Here is a 20,553-nt window from a genome sequence, read left to right on the forward strand (position 1 = left end):
GTTCAGACACAGGGCCCGCATCCACCAGGAGCCATGGTGTCAGGGTTTGTTGCGACTACTCTTGAGTAACGACCGTCCACATGCTTGTCTTTCAGACCTTTTTATTGGTGCACATTATTTGCAGTGTAACGTATTGCTCATATCATGTCTACCCACTCGAGTCAGATTCCTGCACTAAACTCTTTCGCACACCACTTCAAAGGGATAGTAATTATTGAAATAAAAAGATAGACAGAAGTCGTTCACTTTTCTTGAAAATGCCAGAAAGATTTCCTTTGCTTCCGGAAGGTGATTTTAAACACACGAGGCTTTTAAAGAATTCTTATTTCTAATGAACGGAACTATTTTCTTTTTAGAAATTAGCCTGAAGTATTTGCATTTAATGACCTTGTTTTGATATTAGGAGCAACTACAGGGAGGACATCTAGTGGTGATTATACAGCTCTGCATAAAAAACTCATTAGCAGTACGTCATTGGGCAGTATTCAGAGTGCTAGAATCTCACTACCAAGAAAGTGCTTTCCAAAAATACACCAGCATAAAAATACAAATACTTCAAAAATTAGTTTTATGAAACTTTTCATCCACACTATTTACAGGTGAAACTCGGAAAATTAGAATATTGTCGAAAAGTGCATTTATTTCAGTAATGCAACTTATTATTTTTTATTTTTATTTTTACAAATGCTTTTATTTTGGAAATTCCACAGTAATAAAACAAATAATTACAATAATACAAAAATAAACATCGCTATTACATTTCATTAATTACATTCCATTTATAATTGACCTGCCTAACGACAAATAATTACAATTACAACAAAGAAAGGCTTGACATATCTTGCTTTGCATGTCATGCATCTATCTCATATACTGGTTTCACCTTTTAAGTTGCATTACTGAAATAAATGCACTTTTCGACGATATTCTAATTTTTCTGAGTTTCACCTGTACATCTTAGAGCGCTTCAGGATCCACTTCTTCAAAGAAGTAGTAACTTTCTTACTATTCACATGGAGCAAATATTCCTTAGGTGAGTGGTTTTCAACCAGGGTGCCGTGGTACCCTGGCGTGCCTTGAATGGTGGTCAGGGGTACTGCAGGCAACATTGGCCTCCGTTCCTCCTTCCTTCCCTCCCTCCTCTGATGCCCTCTCGTGTCTCTGCTTCCCAAAGGCTTGCACATCTGTTTGTTGCAGCAGCCCTGGCTACAAGTTCCCCAGGTGAATGGTGCCTCTGGGGCTGGTCAGGGGGTGCTGGTTACGAGGAGCTGAGGTGACCTCAGACTAAGCAAGCAAACAAATGGGTGAGGAAGCCCAGCCAGCCTTTGCTGTTGGGAATGGACAGACAAGTCCCAGGCCCCTGTGGGGCAGTGCGAGGCACCTCTTTTGGGGCAAGTGGAGGGCAGCTCAGAGACCAGAGACAGCAGCAGTGGCTGCCCGAAGGACTCTCAAGGAGAGTGAGGGAAAACTCCACAAGGGAGGGTCTTCCAAAAAGGGTGAGGGGCTGCCCACTCTACAAGCAAGGGGTGACATAACTGGGCTCCGGAGCCCCACATGGGTGCCGCAGACAAATGCAGTTGGTCAAGGAAGCAATGGACACAAAAAGGTTGAAAACTGCCTTACGTCACTGGTAGGCAAACTGTGTCCTGGGGGCTATATGTGGCCCCCAAGCCAAAAATAAATAAATGGAAGAGAATGAATGGATGATAGATTAACAAGGAGAGATGGGATATGGGGAGAGAGAAAGAGAATAAAAATATGATGGATGGATGGATGGATGGATGGATGAAGGGGGCTGCTCTCTGACACCGGTATGTGTCCCCCAACCACTCTTCCCGCACAATGAATGCAGTCTTTGAACCCCAAAATATTGCCAGCCCTCATTAGGCAAAGTGGGACAGCTGCATGAGGAGAGGAGCCCCCGCTGTCCCCCCTGGGCCACTTAAGCTAGCCAGCTGCCCTCCAAGATGATGGAGGACGTTGACCCATCCTCAGTGGAATTACAATTTCTTCCTCTCAAACAGACTTCCACAATGGTGGGAATTTTAAGATTAAAGGAGGCGTGGTTTTAAGATTAAAGGAGGAATGGTTTTTATTATATTTATTCTATTCTATTATACATACATACATACATACATACATACATACATACATACATACACTGTTTGACTGTAGTAAAACGTCTAAGCGGACTGCAAGAAATATGCAGCCGCAGAAGCGATTTCTGGCGCTGCGGACATTTTGGAAATGGGCAGCCAGCACCGGAAATCGCTTCTGCGCAGCCGCGGACATGCACAGAAGCCATTTCCGGTGTTTGGGACATGGGCAGCGCGGCACCGGAAATCACTTCTGCGCCTGTGCGGCCCATGTCCGGCCCACGGATGATAGTCCATGGGAATCCTCCGGCCCACGGGCAGAAAACGTTGTCGACGCCTGGGCTTGACATACCTTGCTTTGCATGTCATGAATCTATCTCATATATTGGTTTCACCTTTTAAGTTGCATTACTGAAATAAATGCACTTTTCAACGCTATTCTAACTTTCCGAGTTTCACCTGCAGATATTAAATAGCTCTGGAGATAAAATAGTGCTCTGTGGCACCTCAAACGGAGTTTAGATCCAGTGTAACTTTACTCCAGCTTAATTTACACTGGCTTGTTTTGCATTTCTTTTCTTGTGCATCAGATTGCTTTCTTAATCATTATTAAATTCTCAGAGATGAAAATATGACAATACATTTATGCTGTGTATGGTGCCCCCCCCATCAAATGTGGCATGTATAATACACTTCAGTTAATATCTTAACATGCATACAGTACTTAATGCTAAGAACCTCAAAGAAGAGAATAAAGTTAAAGCATATTGTTTTTTCTTTTCATTTGTTGAAGGGAGGAAGTTATGTTTTTGCAGCTAATACCACATTCAACCAGCTTAAGTTTCATTGTCCTGATTTTGTCCCTAACGTAACATTTCTTCTCAGTTCACCAAACAAGAAAGCAAAACTATCAATACAGTACAGTAAGGGTTCATTAGTCCAGTGTTTCCCAACCTTGTGCCTCCAGATGTTTTGAGGCTACAGTTCCCATCATCCATAGCTAGCAAGACCAGTGGTCAGGAATGATGGGAATTGTAGTCCGAAAACAGCTGGAGGCACAAGGTTGGGAAACACTGCATTAGTCTATTCCCTCATTTTCTTGAAGAGGTCTTCAACTGAACTTTACCAAAAGGTATTTGAAGAAGTGTGCATGCACACGAAAGCTCATACAAAAATAAAAACTTAGTTGGTCTTTAAGGTGCTACTGAAGGAATTTTTTTATTTTGCTTTACCAAAAAGATTAAAGAAATTCTGAGGCAACATGCAGGGCATGCTTTATGTTTTGCTCATGTGAAATTGCCATTCTGAAAACCTGTTGCCAGATCATGAAACTCTGAAAAAACTATCTTTAAAATGAGATAGAACACCTTAAGTATATAGTAGACCTGCAACGCACATGGGGGTTACATTCCAGGAGTCACGCTTAAAGCCAAAATTATTTTTCCTGGAACCCCCCCACCATCTCCACCCCCTTTCGATTATTTTAATTTTTTGCCCCATGTGTAAAGCTAAATGCACACAAGTTAAATGTGCATGAATTGCAGGCTTACTGTATATGAAAATGAAAATTGTGTCTGTAGCTTGACATTTCCATGGAATTTACCAAACACACAAAAAGCAAAAAGTGTTTAAAAAATTATCACAAACCTTTAACTTGGCCCCACTAACTTAATCAGGTGAATTATTAGTTGATTAATCAACCATCTAATGTTTTAAACCTTAGTATCTAGTAATAGATTCTGTTGTTGTTGTTTAGTCGTGTCTGACTCTTCCTGACCCCATGGACCCCATGGCCTCTTGCAGTTTGGTCAAACTCATGTTCGTAGCTCCGAGAACACTGTCCAACCATCTCGTCCTCTGTCGTCCCCTTCTCCTTGTTCCCTCCATCTTTCCCAACATCAGGGTCTTTTCCAGGGAGTCTTCTCTTCTCATGAGGTGGCCAAAGTATTGGAGCCTCAGCTTCAGGATCTGTCCTTCCAGTGAGCACTCAGGGCTGATTTCCTTCAGAATGGATAGGTTTGATCTTCTTGCAGTCCATGGGACTCTAGATAGATTCTACCATGTATGAAAAGAGAAAACTTTAACCGAAAACCCTCCCTCCCTTCCATTCTGCAACCAATCCTTTCTCTTCATGAGGAGGCACTCCTCAGAGGAAAAGACTAGGACTAGCTAAGACTTCAATCCCAAGCAACAGTGAGAGGAGTCTGCCATTGGGCAAGCGCACATCTATACAGTTTGGGACCAAGGTATTTGAGGAACACCTTCTTCCACATGAATCTGCTCACCTGTTGAGATCAGCAGTGGAAGTTCTGTGCAATGTTCAGAAGCTGCAAAGAGGTTCAGGTGGTGCGACAGGGTTTTCTCGATAGTGACACCTAGGAATTGCAATCCTCACCCCCCAGGACACCCTTCAGACCTCATTTTACAGACATTCTGAAGTTCAGCGAAAATGGTTTTGTTTGGAGGAGGTTTTTTAAAAAAAATATTCAGGTTTGCTGCTTCACTTCTGTGGTTTTGGTTTTTCCTGCCAAGTTTTGATTTATCATTTTATATGCATGTTAATTTTGAAGACTTTCGGTGAAAAGCCCATATAACAATATAGACATAAAGAGATGAATTGGCAGCTGGGTAGAGAAAAAGGTAACAGAGAGGCACTGCTGTTCATCCCCACTTATGTACATTATTATCTGTTTATCCTGAAACAGTTGCTGTCTCAGATCAGTCCTGATTTTAATTAATAGATATATACATGCACCTTTAAAAGAATTCTGGAAATACACCTGCTAGGACATGAACCTTTAAAAATGAAATTGCACTGGAAAAGGATTTAGGATAATAATAATAATAATAATAATAATAATAATAATAATAATAATAATATCTTTATTATGGTCATAGACCAGCAAAAAAGAAAAAGAAAACCTATAATACATACAATAGATAGTTCTTGAATATCATCTTGAACAATACTGTTTCATAATCCTATTTTAAATTAAAATTGGGTTAAAATTTAATGAGGGATAGTTCCCTTTAACTATTATCCGCTGAGAATTAATAGGCGGCTTTATCATTGTTACTGATTGATGTCACGGCGTGTCTTAGTCTTGACGCGTAGTAACAGAATTTAGCTACATTCTTAGTGCACTCTGGATTAAAATCTGCTAGTAGGTATCTAGTAAGCGTTTCTGTTGAGCGGCCTGGTAAGTTTTTTAACAAGGGATCGATTAACTCCTTCCTCATGTCTCGATACAATGTGCAATGGAGGACATGACTTATAGATTCAATCTCCTTGTTATCACAAGGACATAGTCTCTGTTCTACCGGAATCTGGAGATATCTACGAGTTAACAACGCCGAGGGTAGAGCACTGAAACGAGCCCTAGTGAAGGCCCACCGATATCTCGGATTTTCTAACGTTTTTAAATAATTAGCTAGATAATTTGATCGATGCTCATACAGTTGGATTAAGGATTAAGGAGGAGATAACCAGTACTATTGGCTGGAAAGGTTAATGATCTTGGATGGTTAAGGAATAATGATCTTGGATGCAGTTTGTAATGATTCAATGGAGCACCCACTAATTGTTTACTCCAGTTCTGCATAACTGATACTATTTTGTAGGCAGCAGGAGATAATTTTGTGCATGGCAACATCACACATATTGTTGTGATTACATAAGGCAGACGTGTAATGTTTCTACACATAAGTCAACACTGGCATACTTCAACTTCTATTGGAAATATTTTCAGATGGTGAAACACCAGACACTTAGTTAACAAAATATTCTAAATTGTTTCTAAATCTGCAAGATGCCTCACCATGCACATCAATGAACATTTGATTTAGATTATACAGGGTGCCAAAATGGCCAAAAATCAAATGTAGCTCATTCCAGCATTCAAGACAATAAAGTTCTGTTTGTTCTGAAACAAAATCATTGGCTTATTTTTTTAATTGCAAGATCATTGCTTATGGAGAACTAGGGTCTGTCTGTCTCTGCATGTGCCATCATCAGCTCTTGCTAATAGATTGCAGGTGGAATGGGGAGTTGTACAGTTTATTGGATTTAGAAAAGCCTGTTGGCACCCTTGCCTATGCTTGTCAAATGTTGAGGACATCAACCGCCTACTACCTCCATGAGTATACAATCTCTGGACCTTAATAAAGGCCCAAGCAGAGGACGCCAAGGAAAAAAGAAGAGGAGAAAACAAAGACGAGAGACGACAACAAAAAAGAAAAAGAGAAAAGAAGGAGAAAGAGAAGCAGGAATACGAAGAGAGAGAGAGAGAGAAAATAATAAAAAGAATCAATAAAGAAATATAAAAGGACCTCTGATTTTCCATCTGCTAGTTACATAAAAAAGGGGGGGGTATTACTAACGTTCAGTCCATGGTAATATCCATCTTCTCCACTTTCTGTTAAACAATATTTATTTTACGTAAATGTATCTCAAATTCATTCCCAATCAAGTCCAAGAGGGATTCCCAAATTGTTGTTGCTGCTGCTATTATTGGTAAATGACATGTGCTGTCAATATAAGTAAATAGAGCTGCTAATACCGGGCAACACCATACTTTGTTCCCCTTCAACAACTCTAAGGGAATTAAATCCTCCCCCGGCGCTTTCCCTACTCGAGATCTTGATATTAGAGAATTGATCTCACTTGTGGTCACAGGATTCCATTCTGGTAAATTTTTCAAAGCTGACATATCTTGGGTCTCATCGGAATCTGAGTCCTCATACATGTACCGGAAGTACAACTCCCATCTCTCAGGGGAAATATATATATTTCTGCATTAGGACGTCTACTCTCGCTATTAAATATAACTTGCCAAAATAGTGTCTGATTTTTGAGCTTAGCCACTTTAATAAGGCGCCGCCATAAATCTACAGTTGCTTCCTTCTTTTTTGTTTCAAAATATTTTTTATAACGAAGTTTGGATTCAGCTACTTGGATTAAATTTGTGTGTGATGATACCTGTCCGTTGTTTTTGAAATTTGAATACGCTGACATGAAAGCTTCTTTGGCCTTAATACAATCTTTATCAAACCATGGTTGGGATGCTGGAGCAGCTGTTCTTACTGTAGATTGTGGGTCGTGACTCAAATAGGATTGCAGTTCTCAGGTCAAATTTTCATAGGTCCTTACTGGGTTTTGACCCTGGTCTGTTGATATCATTTGCTGTCTCATTCTAGTAAAGATTTTATTTGCTAGGACTTGCTTCAGCTGGAGATCTAATTTGGTAGTCCATCTTTTCCTGCAGTTGATTTTCATTTGTGGAAGAGCCTTTATTGAATTGAAAATCTCTGGATGATACTTCTGAGTAGCAAGTGCTATCTGGATATAAATAGGTAGGTGTTGTTGTTTAGTCGTTTAGTCGTGTCCGACTCTTCGTGACCCCATGGACCATAGCACGCCAGGCACTCCTGTCTTGCACTGCCTCCCGCAGTTTGATGCATTAATGATTATCAAGGAAACAGATTGTTGTTGTAACAGAACAGCTGTTGCTATTGGTTGGCACGCTGGTACAGGGGTAAAATTTGCATCGAGGTTGGTAGAGGCCAGGATCAACAGTCCTCCTTTCGGTCTGCCTTGACTGTACCCTGTTTGGGCCTTCAATCCGTGGGATATAAACCCTTTTAATTGAACATCATCTGTAGCCCAAGTTTCCTGTATAAGGATTACATCAAATTTTGAAATAAAGTCAGCACAATCGACATCTTTGGTTCTATTCCAGCCGGTCTTTTCTTGTTATATATCCTTTAGTTTATTCCCAGTTCCATATATTCAAATTCCGTTTCCTTTTGTGCTTCCATTCCCTGTACTGTTTAACATAGTATTTGGATCTCCTCCTCTAGGACTATCCATTTACGTTTCTTCCATTCTTTTTCCATACATATTAGTAGTATCATTCTACGAATTTGCTCCAAATCATATACAGAATACTTTCTCTCTGGAAGGAAGTTTTTCCAAAGATTTTTTCTCTCTCAACGTCATCAATACGATTAAGGCCAGATCCAGATGACCATTTATGGTTTTATCTTCCCCTTTTCCTCCAAGCCTTTGTATGAAAGGCATTTCCATTTCACCATCTGCTTTCTCCAATTTTGCTGTTTCATCATCCAGTCCTGCCAGGTTTCCATCAATTTTGTCTGAAGCCTCTAAGTAATCTCCAGTTCCATATTCCATTTCATCTCTCTCTGATTCATTTTCTTTCCCCCTTTCATCAAACATTAATCCAATCATTTTTAGTTGTTCAGCCATCAACTATTGAACAATACCAACAGTCACTGGAAGATTCAAAGGTACATTTGCCACATTGGATGCAGACAAAGAAATATGTCTAAGCTATATTTTTTATTCTCCCAAAAATGTTTAAGAAAGAGAGGGTGCAGACCTTATACTCACAAAGGGTTCTTACATAGTGTTTGGGTGAGATGTTGGTTTCTCAACTCACCACCTTGTTTTAGCCCCTGACTAAGCCCCCAGGCGCAGACAGCAGAAAACGGCTTTGATCAGAGCATTTGAGGTTTTTATCTCAGAGTGCTTTGATAATCAGACGTTTAGTCTGATTACCATCAATCACATAATTGTCCAGGACCTTCCCAATTAATTTCACCTAATGCTTCTCCCCCAACTATCCCATCCCCTGCCATTTTTCCTTACTCTGGTCATGTTAACTAGGTTGGACTACAACTCCCATCATCCCTAGCTACCAGGACCAGTGGTCAGAGATTATAGGGGTTGTAGTCTAACAACATCTGGGGACCCAGGTTTAAGAAAGGCTGACCTAGCTCCATGGCTGTTGATTCATCACTATCTGACAAGAACTGTGTAACTCTACAAAGCCTTTGGTCTAGGTAGGATACCCAGGGCCAGCCCAAGACAATTTGGCACCTGAGGCGAACCTCAAAATGGTGCCCTCCTGCCAGGGAAGAAGGTGTGAGTGAACATCTGCATCAGAAACAAAGGAGGAATAAAGCTCTACATGGGGAACAAGGGTGGGAGGAGACCAGTAGTGGCTCCTATTTGCCAAGTGGTGGCACTGGATGGGAGAGGCTGAGGAGGCGGCAGTTCCAACCTCTGAGGAGCACGCTGCAGCCATTGTGGCTCCTGATGCCTGAGGAAGTTGCCTCCCCTTTCCTCATGGGTGGGCCGGCCCTGAGGACAGCTGTCCTAATTGGCCTACTCCTAGGATGTGTGCATGTGTACATGCCACTGCTTGTTTTGTTTGCAATGCGATTTTTAAATTTGGTTTTTAAGCAGCTGTATTAGTTAATTGTGAGGTTTTTTTAATTTTAATTCCGGTTATCTTATTTTCCGATATAATTTTGCAACAGATTGCAAGGCACTTTTGTCTGAAAGTTCTCAAAAAGCAACTGAGAAATGTGAATATGAAAAAAAGAAAAGAAATGTGAATATGAATATAAAAACCAAGCAAACCTGTGTGTGTACTGTGCTTCTTCAAACACACACACACACACACACACACACACACACTGTCCATACCGCAGGTTGTGGCTCACATTATCAAGCTCTCTCACTTATAAATTTTAATAAGAGGACACAAACATATATAGCACTTCCCAGTGTTCAAAGCACTTCACATTCATGTCAAAGCAGTGCGATCTTTACAGGAACCTTTTAGTACAGGGCATGACAATCCCTCTGTCCACGCTGCCCAGTTGTAGTTGTGCACGTTGTTCTTCAGCAGCCACAGATTATCAAATCTCACCATAATAATATGAAATACCGTATACATGAGCGGCCTGCAGTCCCTTTGCTCTTCCTTTCGTGCAAGTGGCAAAGCAAGCCAGGAAACCTCAGTAACCATAACTTCCTGTTATGTCTGAACCAGAAACTGTGGTTAATGTCTTCTAAACAAGCGAAGATTGAGAGGCAAACTTTAAACCATGGTTTCATACTTTGGGCTTGTTTGAAAGCTATTCATCATTGTTCCCCAATTCCGATGCGGCAGGAAGTTAACTGCAGCCTTGTTTGCAGCACGCGAGAGCCTGTAGTCACGCATATCATGGCTTATTACCTACTTATTTAACCAAGATTTAATTGTTCAGATGCAGCTAGCCTTGCACAATGCAATGGTATGCACATCTAATAAGAAGTATGAATTCAGTCGCATTAAAATTAAAAAAATTCCTCCCAGTAGCAGCTTAGAGACCAACTAAGTTTGTCATTGGTATGAGCTTTCGTGTGCATGCGCAATTCTTCAGATACATGCACATGAAAGCTCATACCAATGACAAACTTAGTTGGTCTCTAAGGTGCTACTGGAAGGATTTTTTTTATTTTGTTTTGACCGTACCTGCCAAGTCCTGGACTGCAGAATCCGGGACCGGCAGCCACATGACACTGGAAGTTGCATAGACGCAACTTCCGGTGTCGCTTTGCCCATCTATGGGCATAAAAAATGGTCGCCGCCCGACACCGGAAATCATAGAATCATAGAGTTGGAAGAGACCACAAGGGTCATCCAGTCCAGCCCCCTGCCAAGCAGGAAACACCATCAAAGCATTCCTGACAGATGGCTGTCAAGCCTCTGCTTAAAGACCCCCAAAGAAGGAGACTCCACCACACTCCTTGGCAGCAAATTCCACTGCCGAACAGCTCTTACTGTCAGGAAGTTCTTCCTAATGTTTAGGTGGAATTTTCTTTCTTGTAGTTTGAATCTGTTGCTCCGTGTCCGCTTCTCTGGAGCAGCAGAAAACAACCTTTCTCCCTCCTCTATATGACATCCTTTTATATATTTGAACATGGTTATCATATCACCCCTTAACCTTCTCTTCTCCAGGCTAAACATACCCAGCTCCCTAAGCCGTTCCTCATAAGGCATCGTTTCCAGGCCTTTGACCATTTTGGTTGCCCTCTTCTGGACACGTTCCAGCTTATCAGTATCCTTCTTGAACTGTGGTGCCCAGAACTGGACACAGTTTTCCAGGTGAGGTCTGACCAGAGCAGAATACAGTGGTACTATTACTTCCCTTGATCTAGATGCTATACTCCTATTGATGCAGCCCAGAATTGCATTGGCTTTTTTAGCTGCTGCATCACACTGCTGACTCATGTCAAGTTTGTGGTCTAAGAAAAATCGCGTCTACGCACTTCCGGACATGCGTAGACGTGACTTTCGGCGCCGGCCAGTTTTGGTGCCCATAGATGGGCAAAGCAGGGGGGGAAATGGCCACTGGCAGGAGAATATAAGGGAGAATAACGGGAGACGAAGTGATACGGGGGACCGCTGGGAAACGGTATGAAAACACAGGGGTTTCGCGGGGGAAACGGGGTACTTGGCAGCTATGGTTTTGACTACGGCAGACCAACACGGCTACCTACCTGTAACTAGTGGTATTAAACACACTCTATGCAAATAATTCCTCCATGACACTGGAAGCTACGGCCCAGGATAGCTGGTAGGGTGATGGACAGGTCAGAGGGCAAGGCAGCCAACATCCGGCTGAGCGAAGGGTAGGCAAAGCATGTAAGGCCTGGGCATCCCATTTCTGGGGGTGTCACAGCAAATGCTCCAAATACGTAAACAAGCACACATCACTAGCATCAGGGAGCAGCTCCACTCTTCCTGGTAGAGGTCTGGGTAGACATGGTCTCTGAGAACTTGTGCGATATTCCCTCAGACACCAAGAAAATATTATGACAACTTGAAGCCTTACCTTGAAAGAAGCTTTTGACTCGAAGGTAACTGACGCTGAGACGCAAGACGGAGAGTTTGTCCAGTTTAGCTATTATGTCCGGTGGGAAAGGCAGGAGACTGGCCAGGTGATCTAACTCAGCGTTCAAGCGATCTCTGTGTCTCTTTGAAGGATTAGACTTCCCATTCCCATGCGCGGGCCTCCTGTTCGTGGAGAAAATGTGCTATAAAAAACCCATCGTCTTAAGCTCACCGACAATGACAGTTGCCAGTATCTGAAACAGTAATACCGAAACAGAAGAAAATGATGGCCTCCTCTATTAAACTAGAGATCAGGACTGGTCAACCCAGCTAAAACTGTCAGATAAGAACTAAGTACAGTAGGTGCAAATACCTCTTCTTTTGCTGCAGCTAAAATGAAGTTTTGGAATAACTATTTGCCCTAAAATGTTATAGGGGGCAAATTTGGCTATGGCTATATTTCATTCTTCTCATGGAAAAACACGCTGATTCCTAGACCACCCGCGGGACAGATTTAGAAGACGATTGGGCCGGTTCTGGCCCCCAGGCCTTAGGTTTCCTACCCCTGGACTAGATGATCCTTGTGGACCCAACTTTCTACAATTCTATGATTTTATGGAAGAGGAACATATTTAGGCCACGAATATGTCCAAATATTTGGGCCCTTCATTGTTTCTGGATAGAACTCGCCGGGTTCTTATGAGAGACAGCAGGGAAGAAAGAGAGCTGCTTGGCATCATGAGCTTGTTGGAGTAAGGGAGCAATATAAATGGGTTAAATAAAATAAATAAAGGTAAGTCTTATGCCAAAGGCTTATTGTGAAAACAATATAGAATAAATAGACTAGATGGGATAAATACTTAACTGTTTCTGGATGGGTTTACGCCTTTTCCTCCCAGCATACAGGCATTCTCCTGGTGGAATCATTGTCCTAGGATGGAAGATGAAAACATATCCTTTTACATTCAGTTAAATCAACGCTCTTCCTAAGATATGCAGTTATAAAGAAGCAAATTGCTAATTAAGTTGCTAACTGGTGTTAGCCGGTTTCCTAATTTAATACCGTACATAACATTCATATCAAATATTTATCCTGTATAGAATGGTTTTTTTAAAAAAATAAAGCATAAAGTTTTGCTCTCAGTATCATCCAAAATCTGAGAAAATGCTATTAAGTGTCTAACAGCCTATATTTCCATGCTTTATTTCCAAAGTTCCTCTCTTCTCCTAGCATAGAAAGAGACCATACATTTGGTAAGTTAAAAATGGTTTTAAAAAGGGAGATACCCAGAGAGCAGGAAACTGTTGGGAGGAAAATTGGGTCAGATTGGGTCAATCACATTTTAAAACGTGTGTTTTTGTTTTTTTGGGGTGCTATTGGGTTGTTGTTTTCATTTTTATTAGGTATATTGTGGTTTTATATCTTGAATTTATTCTGTGAACTGCCCTGAGACCCCTGGGTATAGGGCAGTATAATAATATAATATAATAATAATAATATTTATTATTTATACCCCGCCCATCTGGCTTGGTTTCCCCAGCCACTCTGGGCGGCTTCCAACAGAAGTATTAAAATACAATAATTTATTAAACATTAATTAACTCAATAAATATTAATTCAATAAACAACACATAGATTCAATAAAAAACATCAACAACATCACCTCCCATGGATTTACAACCATCTTCCACTGCCTCCAAGGTAAGACAGAATGTGGAAGAAGCTCTCCTTGTTCTGAGACTGGGACTTCAGAGCCACTGAGGTCCAGCCCCACTGGACGGGTGTTGCTTCAGGGGCTTCCTGGTTTGACCAGCAGCGGAACATATGCCCGTGGGGTGGGCGCGCTCCCGATGGGGGCAGGAAACGGAGGGCGCCCTCCCAGGGGCGGGATAGCCACTTGGGTGCACGGAGTGGCACGTGCGCTCTGCAGCCAGGGGCGGAACGAGCCACCCACAGGGGCAGAGTGAGCCGCCGATGGTGGACATTCAGCGCCCTGCCCGCCCAAGCCTCCCAAGCTGTCAAAACAAAGGGGGAAGGGAAGGGCAACCCAAATGATCAAAGGCCTGGAAACGATGCCTTATGAGGAACGGCTTAGGGAGCTGGGTATGTTTAGCCTGGAGAAGAGAAGGTTAAGGGGTGATATGATAGCCATGTTCAAATATATAAAAGGATGTCATGTGGAGGAGGGAGAAAGGTTGTTTTCTGCTGCTCCAGAGAAGCGGACACGGAGCAATGGATTCAAACTTCCTAAACATTAGGAAGAACTTCCTGACAGTAAGAGCTGTTCGGCAGTGGAATTTGCTACCAAGGAGTGTGGTGGAGTCTCCTTCTTTGGAGGTCTTTAAGCAGAGGCTTGACAGGCATATGTCAAGAATGCTTTGATGGTGTTTCCTGCTTGGCAGGGGGTTGGACTGGATGGCCCTTGTGGTCTCTTCCAACTCTATGTTTCTATGATTCTATGAATGCCGCTGGCAAAGCGGCGCATCTTCCCCCGACGACTCGGGGTAGCCTCGGGAGTGGCGGGTGGCACACCAAATGTCACCCCCTTCAGCGAAGACACCCAGGTAGATCCCCCCCACCGCCCCCCTTCCTCCGCCCCTGGGTTCGGCAACAGCAAAGCTGTGAGGGGATGCTGTTGGGTTTGTTTGTTGCTCCCTGACCATTGTAATTAAGGACTTCTGTGCTGATACCAGTGGAAATAGGATTTATTCCACTAAATCCAGAACATCGAAAGATATTAAATCAGCGCCAGTTATTTTTTGAGACTGGGTATGTAAAATCCTGGTGGAAATTACAGAGACTGAAAGCATGGGATGGATATAGCAAGTTGAGGTCAATCCTGGGCTTAACTTATTTTTTAATTTATATCAGACTTCCAATGCTGTGTGGAGTGATGGTCCATTATGTCTTCCCAATTTATTTCTTTATGCCAAATCAAACTCCTAAAATGTCTGTTCAACACTTGACCTTCAGCTTCTGTTATTCTTTTTTTAAAAAGATAATTTTTTATTGTTTTCTCAGACACAAAATTGCAATATACAGAAAAGAAAACAAAAAAGATCATCAATAAAACAATTCATCCATTACATTTCTATTACTGTTACTATATACATTCTATTGTTCTGCCAAACACAACTTCCTCCTTTTACCACTTCGGTTTTCTAAGTTATCATCATATATATCACACTTTCTTCATCCCTAGCTTCTGTTATTCTGTCTGGGAAGTACCAATCACAGAATTGTGGAGTTGGAAGGGAGCACAAGGGTCATCTAGTCCAACCCACTGCAATGCTGGACTCTTTTGCCCAACATGGGGCTCGAACCCACAACCCTGAGATTAAGAGTCGCATGCGGCTTGATGTTAGGCACCCCCACTTCACATTCTTTTAACATATAATCGGAAACAAGCCCTGCTGAATTCAGTGGGAATCATTTCCTGATAATTATGGGTAGCATTGCAGGACAAGGATGAAATCCAGTGTATGCTTCTTTGGACGCAAGTCAGAAACTCTGGAAACTATAAAAAGGAAGCTGTTCCAAGGAGTGGGGGTGCCTACTGTTTTTTTTAAAAAAGCAACACTAAAAGCATTCTAAATCAAATAAAAGCAAGAAATAGGAGCATATAGAGATACAAGCCCTATTTAGGAATCCTGTTTTTATATGCAGTGAAAATCCTTTGAAGGAAGATTCTCACTCCAGCCCATCATCTTCTTTGACATTCCCCCCCCCCCCAGCCCTCCATGAGTTGGAGGGCAAATTTCTTAACTGATCAGCCTCTTGGATCTCACAGGATCTCGAAATCTAATATAATCAAGGTTCTTAATCTTGTAAGGAAACTCCTGTTTCAGGTGGCTTGGGTGAAATAAGAAAAGTTTACACCAAAAATAATCCAGGTTCAATACCAGATGAGGCTACCCAGGGGGACAGCTGAGGGTGGGGAAATTGAGGCAGTACTTTGGAGGAAGATCTTAACAGTCAATAAATTTAGTGTGAGAAAATAGGTTCCGGCCATGTGGGAAATTTTCCAGTGCTTCATTTTTCCATAGAAAACTGTTCATTTCATTAGGAATGATGAACGGATGTCAATCACGAATAAGTATTAAGCAAGTTTTGAAGTGTTTAGCTTTGTTGGCTAAAAACAAGTAAAATAAACATGCTAAATTAGATCACTGTCCAAGGCACCAGAAAATTATTTTCTGATGCAAACTGAAAATTTCCCAGGGCAAATTACCCTAATTTGTCATCCTTGACGATGACAAGACTTGAATTGCCATGTAGTATTTCAGCAGCTGCACACTGGGTCACTATGGTCATCAAGCTATCCACTACGGCCCCAAGATCTCATTCTTGGTCAGTCATCACCAGTTCACAGCCCAGTGACATTAAATTCTGACCAACTGTAGCTTTTACCACTGAAATTACAGATTCAGGAAATGTGAAAGACTCTTTAAGCATAATGGTCGTGGAAAAAAACCTAACTATGCCACACCATCAAGAAGTGTTGGGTGGGGAGGAATGAGATGGCATTACAATTAAAAATTATATTGTTTTTGTATTTTAACATTTTTAATATCGTGCACACTCCTTCAAGCACAAAACTTAAGCCTAGTGTCCACGTTATATTTTTGTAAGCCAGCTGACCTCTATACCTACGTACAAAGACCAACATATTCTGTATTTTGACATTTTGAGCAGCCATCCCAATACAGTATTTTATTTTTGAGTGTATGTTTGTTTTCTGTCCAGAAACATGCTAGAAAGCAGGTGTGGCAATTGGGATAAAAATGCACTCACAAATACATATAAGTATGGAACAGCGTGCACAAAAATGTAACTCAGAAATTAATCCCTATTCTCATTTTTAAGTGCAAGTATTTCCTCTCTTTTTTCTGGAAGATTTGTGCAACTGCAATCCTGGTGCCGAAAGCCACCAAATAAACATAATTACACAATGACATCACTTGTAAGAAGTATTGTACAGTAAAATGAAGAAGCCTTCCGCCCAGCAAAAATGCCGTATCAGTAACTTGTCTGGAAAACAGTTTGCCTGCCATTGCTGAACTTCCTCTCTTAAGGCACAGCCCCAATTGAATGTGGGAGGTGCTCTTTCCAGGGAAGGGGCCCTGGCTCAGTGGGAGAACATCTGCTTTGAGGGCAGAAGGTCCCAGGTTAGATCCCCGGCATCTCCAGGAAGGGCAGGGAGTGACTCTTGCCTGAAGCCCTGGGGAGCCACTGCCAGTCAATGCTGAGCGAGATGGACCAAAGTTCTGATCCACTATAAGACAGCTTTCTGTCTAAGGTACACTCTCAAGCAGACCCAGCAGGCCTGCCTTTGCATCACACACAAACTGGACTGTCATCTCTTTTTGGGTGGGATTCAATTACATACTGGCAACTTTCGGATCCACAAATAAGGTTGATCGCGCAACAACAGACCTACTTCCCCCAAAGATCAGGTTTTGTGATAAGGACACCATCAGGCCAGTGCACTAGAAAGGGGAGGGTAACACCCAGTAGAGAGACCATTGTCTAACCTCCCCAGAAACAGACCAGAACGATCAATAAGAAGGTCATCTAGAAAAAAGTGACTCTTTACATCACACCTCAGAATTTTTACAAAGCAGAAGGGTTCCAGCACAAAATCAATGTGATTAGAACTCCCTGAAGATTGGAAGTTTGGAAACCACAGTAAAAGATAATGGACTACTTTCACTGACAATATTAATTGGTGACTTCATTTTAATCATATTTCAATTGGAATTTTCTGTAGGGTGAGTGTTGAAAGGCACTGCTGCATACTTAGTTGTGTCCATCTCATTAGAAGAAAAATGTTTTAGGCAATTTTCAAAAGGCTTACACTATTTACTCAAGAGAAATCTTACACAGCTTCCAAGTTAGCTTAAAATTAGCTCATTGAAGTATATGAGTTCACTTAGCTAACAGTTTAAAAGGTCCGTCAATTGTCTAAGAGCCTGACTGACAGTTAAGTGTACTTGGATTTCATAGAATCCTAGAGTTGGAAGAGACCACAAGGGCCATCCAGTCCAACCCCCTGCCAAGCAGGAAACACCATCAAAGCATTCTTGACATATGACTGTCAAGCCTCTGCTTAAAGACCTCCAAAGAAGGTCTTAATTTAATTCTGTCTGCTAATAAAAGCACTCATATAGAATTATAACTAAAATTGTTTAAAATTAATTTATTAATAAAGTATTTAAGGAATCTGTTCCAGACCCACGGAAGTCAGCAAACTTGAGGAATTCCTATGTGTGGTTCTAAATGAAGGCTAAATTCTCGTAGGATGGAGAGCATTCGTGGGCTGTAGCCCTGGGTCCAGGAAGTAGGTAGACTGTTCTGGAGTGGGTAAACCCCCACCCCAAAGGGACGCAATCTGGGGTACTCTAGATTCCGAGCTGCCACTGACGGATCCTGATGCCTCCATGGGAGAATTGCCTATATCCACTATGGGCGTTTCATGCTTTGATAACCAGGATCAGCCTAATTTTGGGCGTTTCATGCTTTGAAAACCAGGACCAACCCATTTTGGTACCTGAGGCAAACCACCAAATGCCTCCTTCCCCACCAGGAAAGAAGGGGGTCTACATCAGGAACCGGGTGGGGTGGGGTGGGGTACACGGGAACAAGGGTCGGAGGAGACCAGCAATGCCTCTATTGGCCAAGAGCTGGCACTGGATGGGCACAGTGTAAACCATGGGTAGGCAAACTAAGGCCCAGGGGCTGGATCCGGCCCAATCGCCTTCTCAATCCGATTCTCAATCTGATTCTCAATCCTTCTCAATCCGATTCTCAATCTGATTCCAGACGGTCCAGGAATCAGCATGTTTTTCCATGAGTAGAATGTGTGCTTTTATTTAAAATGAGTAGAATGTGTGCTTTTATTTAAAATGCATCTCTGGGTTATTTGTGGGGCATAGGAATTTGTTCATAATTTTTTTTCAAAATATAGTCTGGCCCCCCACAAGGTCTGAGGGACAGTGGACCGGCCCCCTGCTGAAAAAGTTTGCTGACCCCTGGTGTAAACAAACAAACAAACAGCAAAACTTAACTGGATTAGGTAAATATAACTGCAACTTTGTGCTCAGGCAGAGCCATAGCTATGACAGTGCAGGGTGGGGGGTGGGGGTGTAGCCAGGCTTTTTGCACTGGATGAAGCTTCCAGAGGGATGCCATTGAGGCTCCCAGTCTGTGCGTGTGTGTGCACAAATGTGCAGGGGGTGTGTGTGCCAAACTGGGTCTGTGACCCGGGTGGTTTCGCCCCTGGCTCAGATACTGTGGGATTTACTTCTGAGTAAATATGGAGAACATTTACCTGGCTAGCATCCTGAGTTCCATATAAATAGTTTCGTCTCATTTTGAAGCGGAAGGAACAACTTAGAATCAGAATGCAACACTCTTTATTTGCACTAACAAACTTTTACTAGCTTACACCCCCCCCCCTCTTGAAAGTCACCTACTCAGGCTGTTGCACCATATATATATATTTTTTAATAAAGTTGTGCAAATAGCAGGGAGCATCCTATAAAGACATTTTCTCTTCTCTCAATCTTTTTGGGCCATGGCCCGAAAAAGAATCTGTAAGGGTTTTCACATACTCACTAGACTAGAGCGAAAGAGAGAGCACACAAGGAGGAGAGTAAAAGAAACATTCAAAAAGGCAATGTGACACATAAGCAAAGAATCATAGCTGCTAACTATTGATTTCTAAAACGAGTGGTGTTTTGCAGTTTAGAAGCCTTGTTCCGAAGCTCAGGTGTGTCAGTTACATGCTTCATGTTCCCAAACTAGCATTAAAAGCAGGTTCCAAATAAGTATAAACTTTACCAATATAAATATGTTTTGAAACAAATATTACAACTGTGTCTAGCTCTTCCAGCACTATCCATGTTTACCCAGAAACAAGCCGATTTAAAATAAGACGGACTGGGAAACAAGTCCTATTTTATCATCTGAAATTCCAGTTAACAAATATTTTTAGTTTGTTGGGGGAGGCAAAGGTTTTTTGAAGGGTGAACTCTACTGCAACTCAAATCCTGCTAGTACAGTAGCAGATCGGGTTGCCAGATACGAGAGACCCAGGGAGGATCCTGCACCTCGCAGGAACTGCGCAGAAAGGAGTCCTCCGCCACTTCTACCCGTTTGCCATCACTGCAGCAGCATTGCTGCACCCGCCACTCAACCCTACTAAAAGTTCATCGGTCCTACTAAGATCGGAGGAACTTGCTCCCAGGTAATAACTAATAAGTGCGCATAAGTAACTCTTGGGAAAAGTTGTCCATTCAGCAACAGGGACACAGGAGCTCTTCTCGACAAACAGCAATGGGTGGAGGGCAAAGCGTCCACTGAGCCCACTCCTGCTTGCTGAGCTGCAGAAGCCTGCGTTTGCTTTCTATCGTCCAGAGACACCTGCCCAAGAAAGTAGGCTTCAAAAAACAACAACAAACCGCTCCGGGTTAGCAAAGCTGTTGCAGTGCCAACAACTGAAGGGAAGGGAGACGCGCGCGCACATGTTCCCCCTTGAGCGCGGTGCGCGCCCCCCTCCCCCGCCTGGCCTCTTGCACCCTTGGGAATATTCCGCAGGGGATTCCTCGTCCCCTCTGGGAATCCCGAGCCCTTCTTCAAGCTCCTTCGAGACTCACCGCACTTGGCAGCCCTGGCGATGCCCGTCTCCCCTCCGCGCGCTCCTCCGCGGGACTGGGAAGCCGAGGCTGGAGCCGGAGCTTTCGCAGCCGCCGCCGCTTCCCCTGCTGCT

At 42.6% G+C, this 20,553-nt stretch overlaps 1 protein-coding gene across 1 annotated transcript in view; it reads right to left on the reverse strand.

Annotated features, from left to right (window-relative positions):
* Positions 1-20,553, reverse strand: part of LOC132593087 (aryl hydrocarbon receptor repressor-like) — a 32,556-nt gene extending 12,003 nt beyond the window's left edge. Inside the window, exons 1-3 of the mRNA XM_060282061.1 lie at positions 20,441-20,553; positions 12,648-12,713; positions 11,784-11,965 (exon numbers count right to left, since the gene is read on the reverse strand). Coding sequence (XP_060138044.1) covers positions 11,784-11,965; positions 12,648-12,709 — 244 coding nt within the window. The 5' untranslated portion in view covers positions 12,710-12,713; positions 20,441-20,553. The remainder of the gene's footprint in view (positions 1-11,783; positions 11,966-12,647; positions 12,714-20,440) is intronic.

Source organism: Zootoca vivipara, chromosome 13, assembly GCF_963506605.1.
Source record: "Zootoca vivipara chromosome 13, rZooViv1.1, whole genome shotgun sequence".
In the NCBI taxonomy this organism is placed as follows: Eukaryota; Metazoa; Chordata; class Lepidosauria; order Squamata; family Lacertidae; genus Zootoca; species Zootoca vivipara.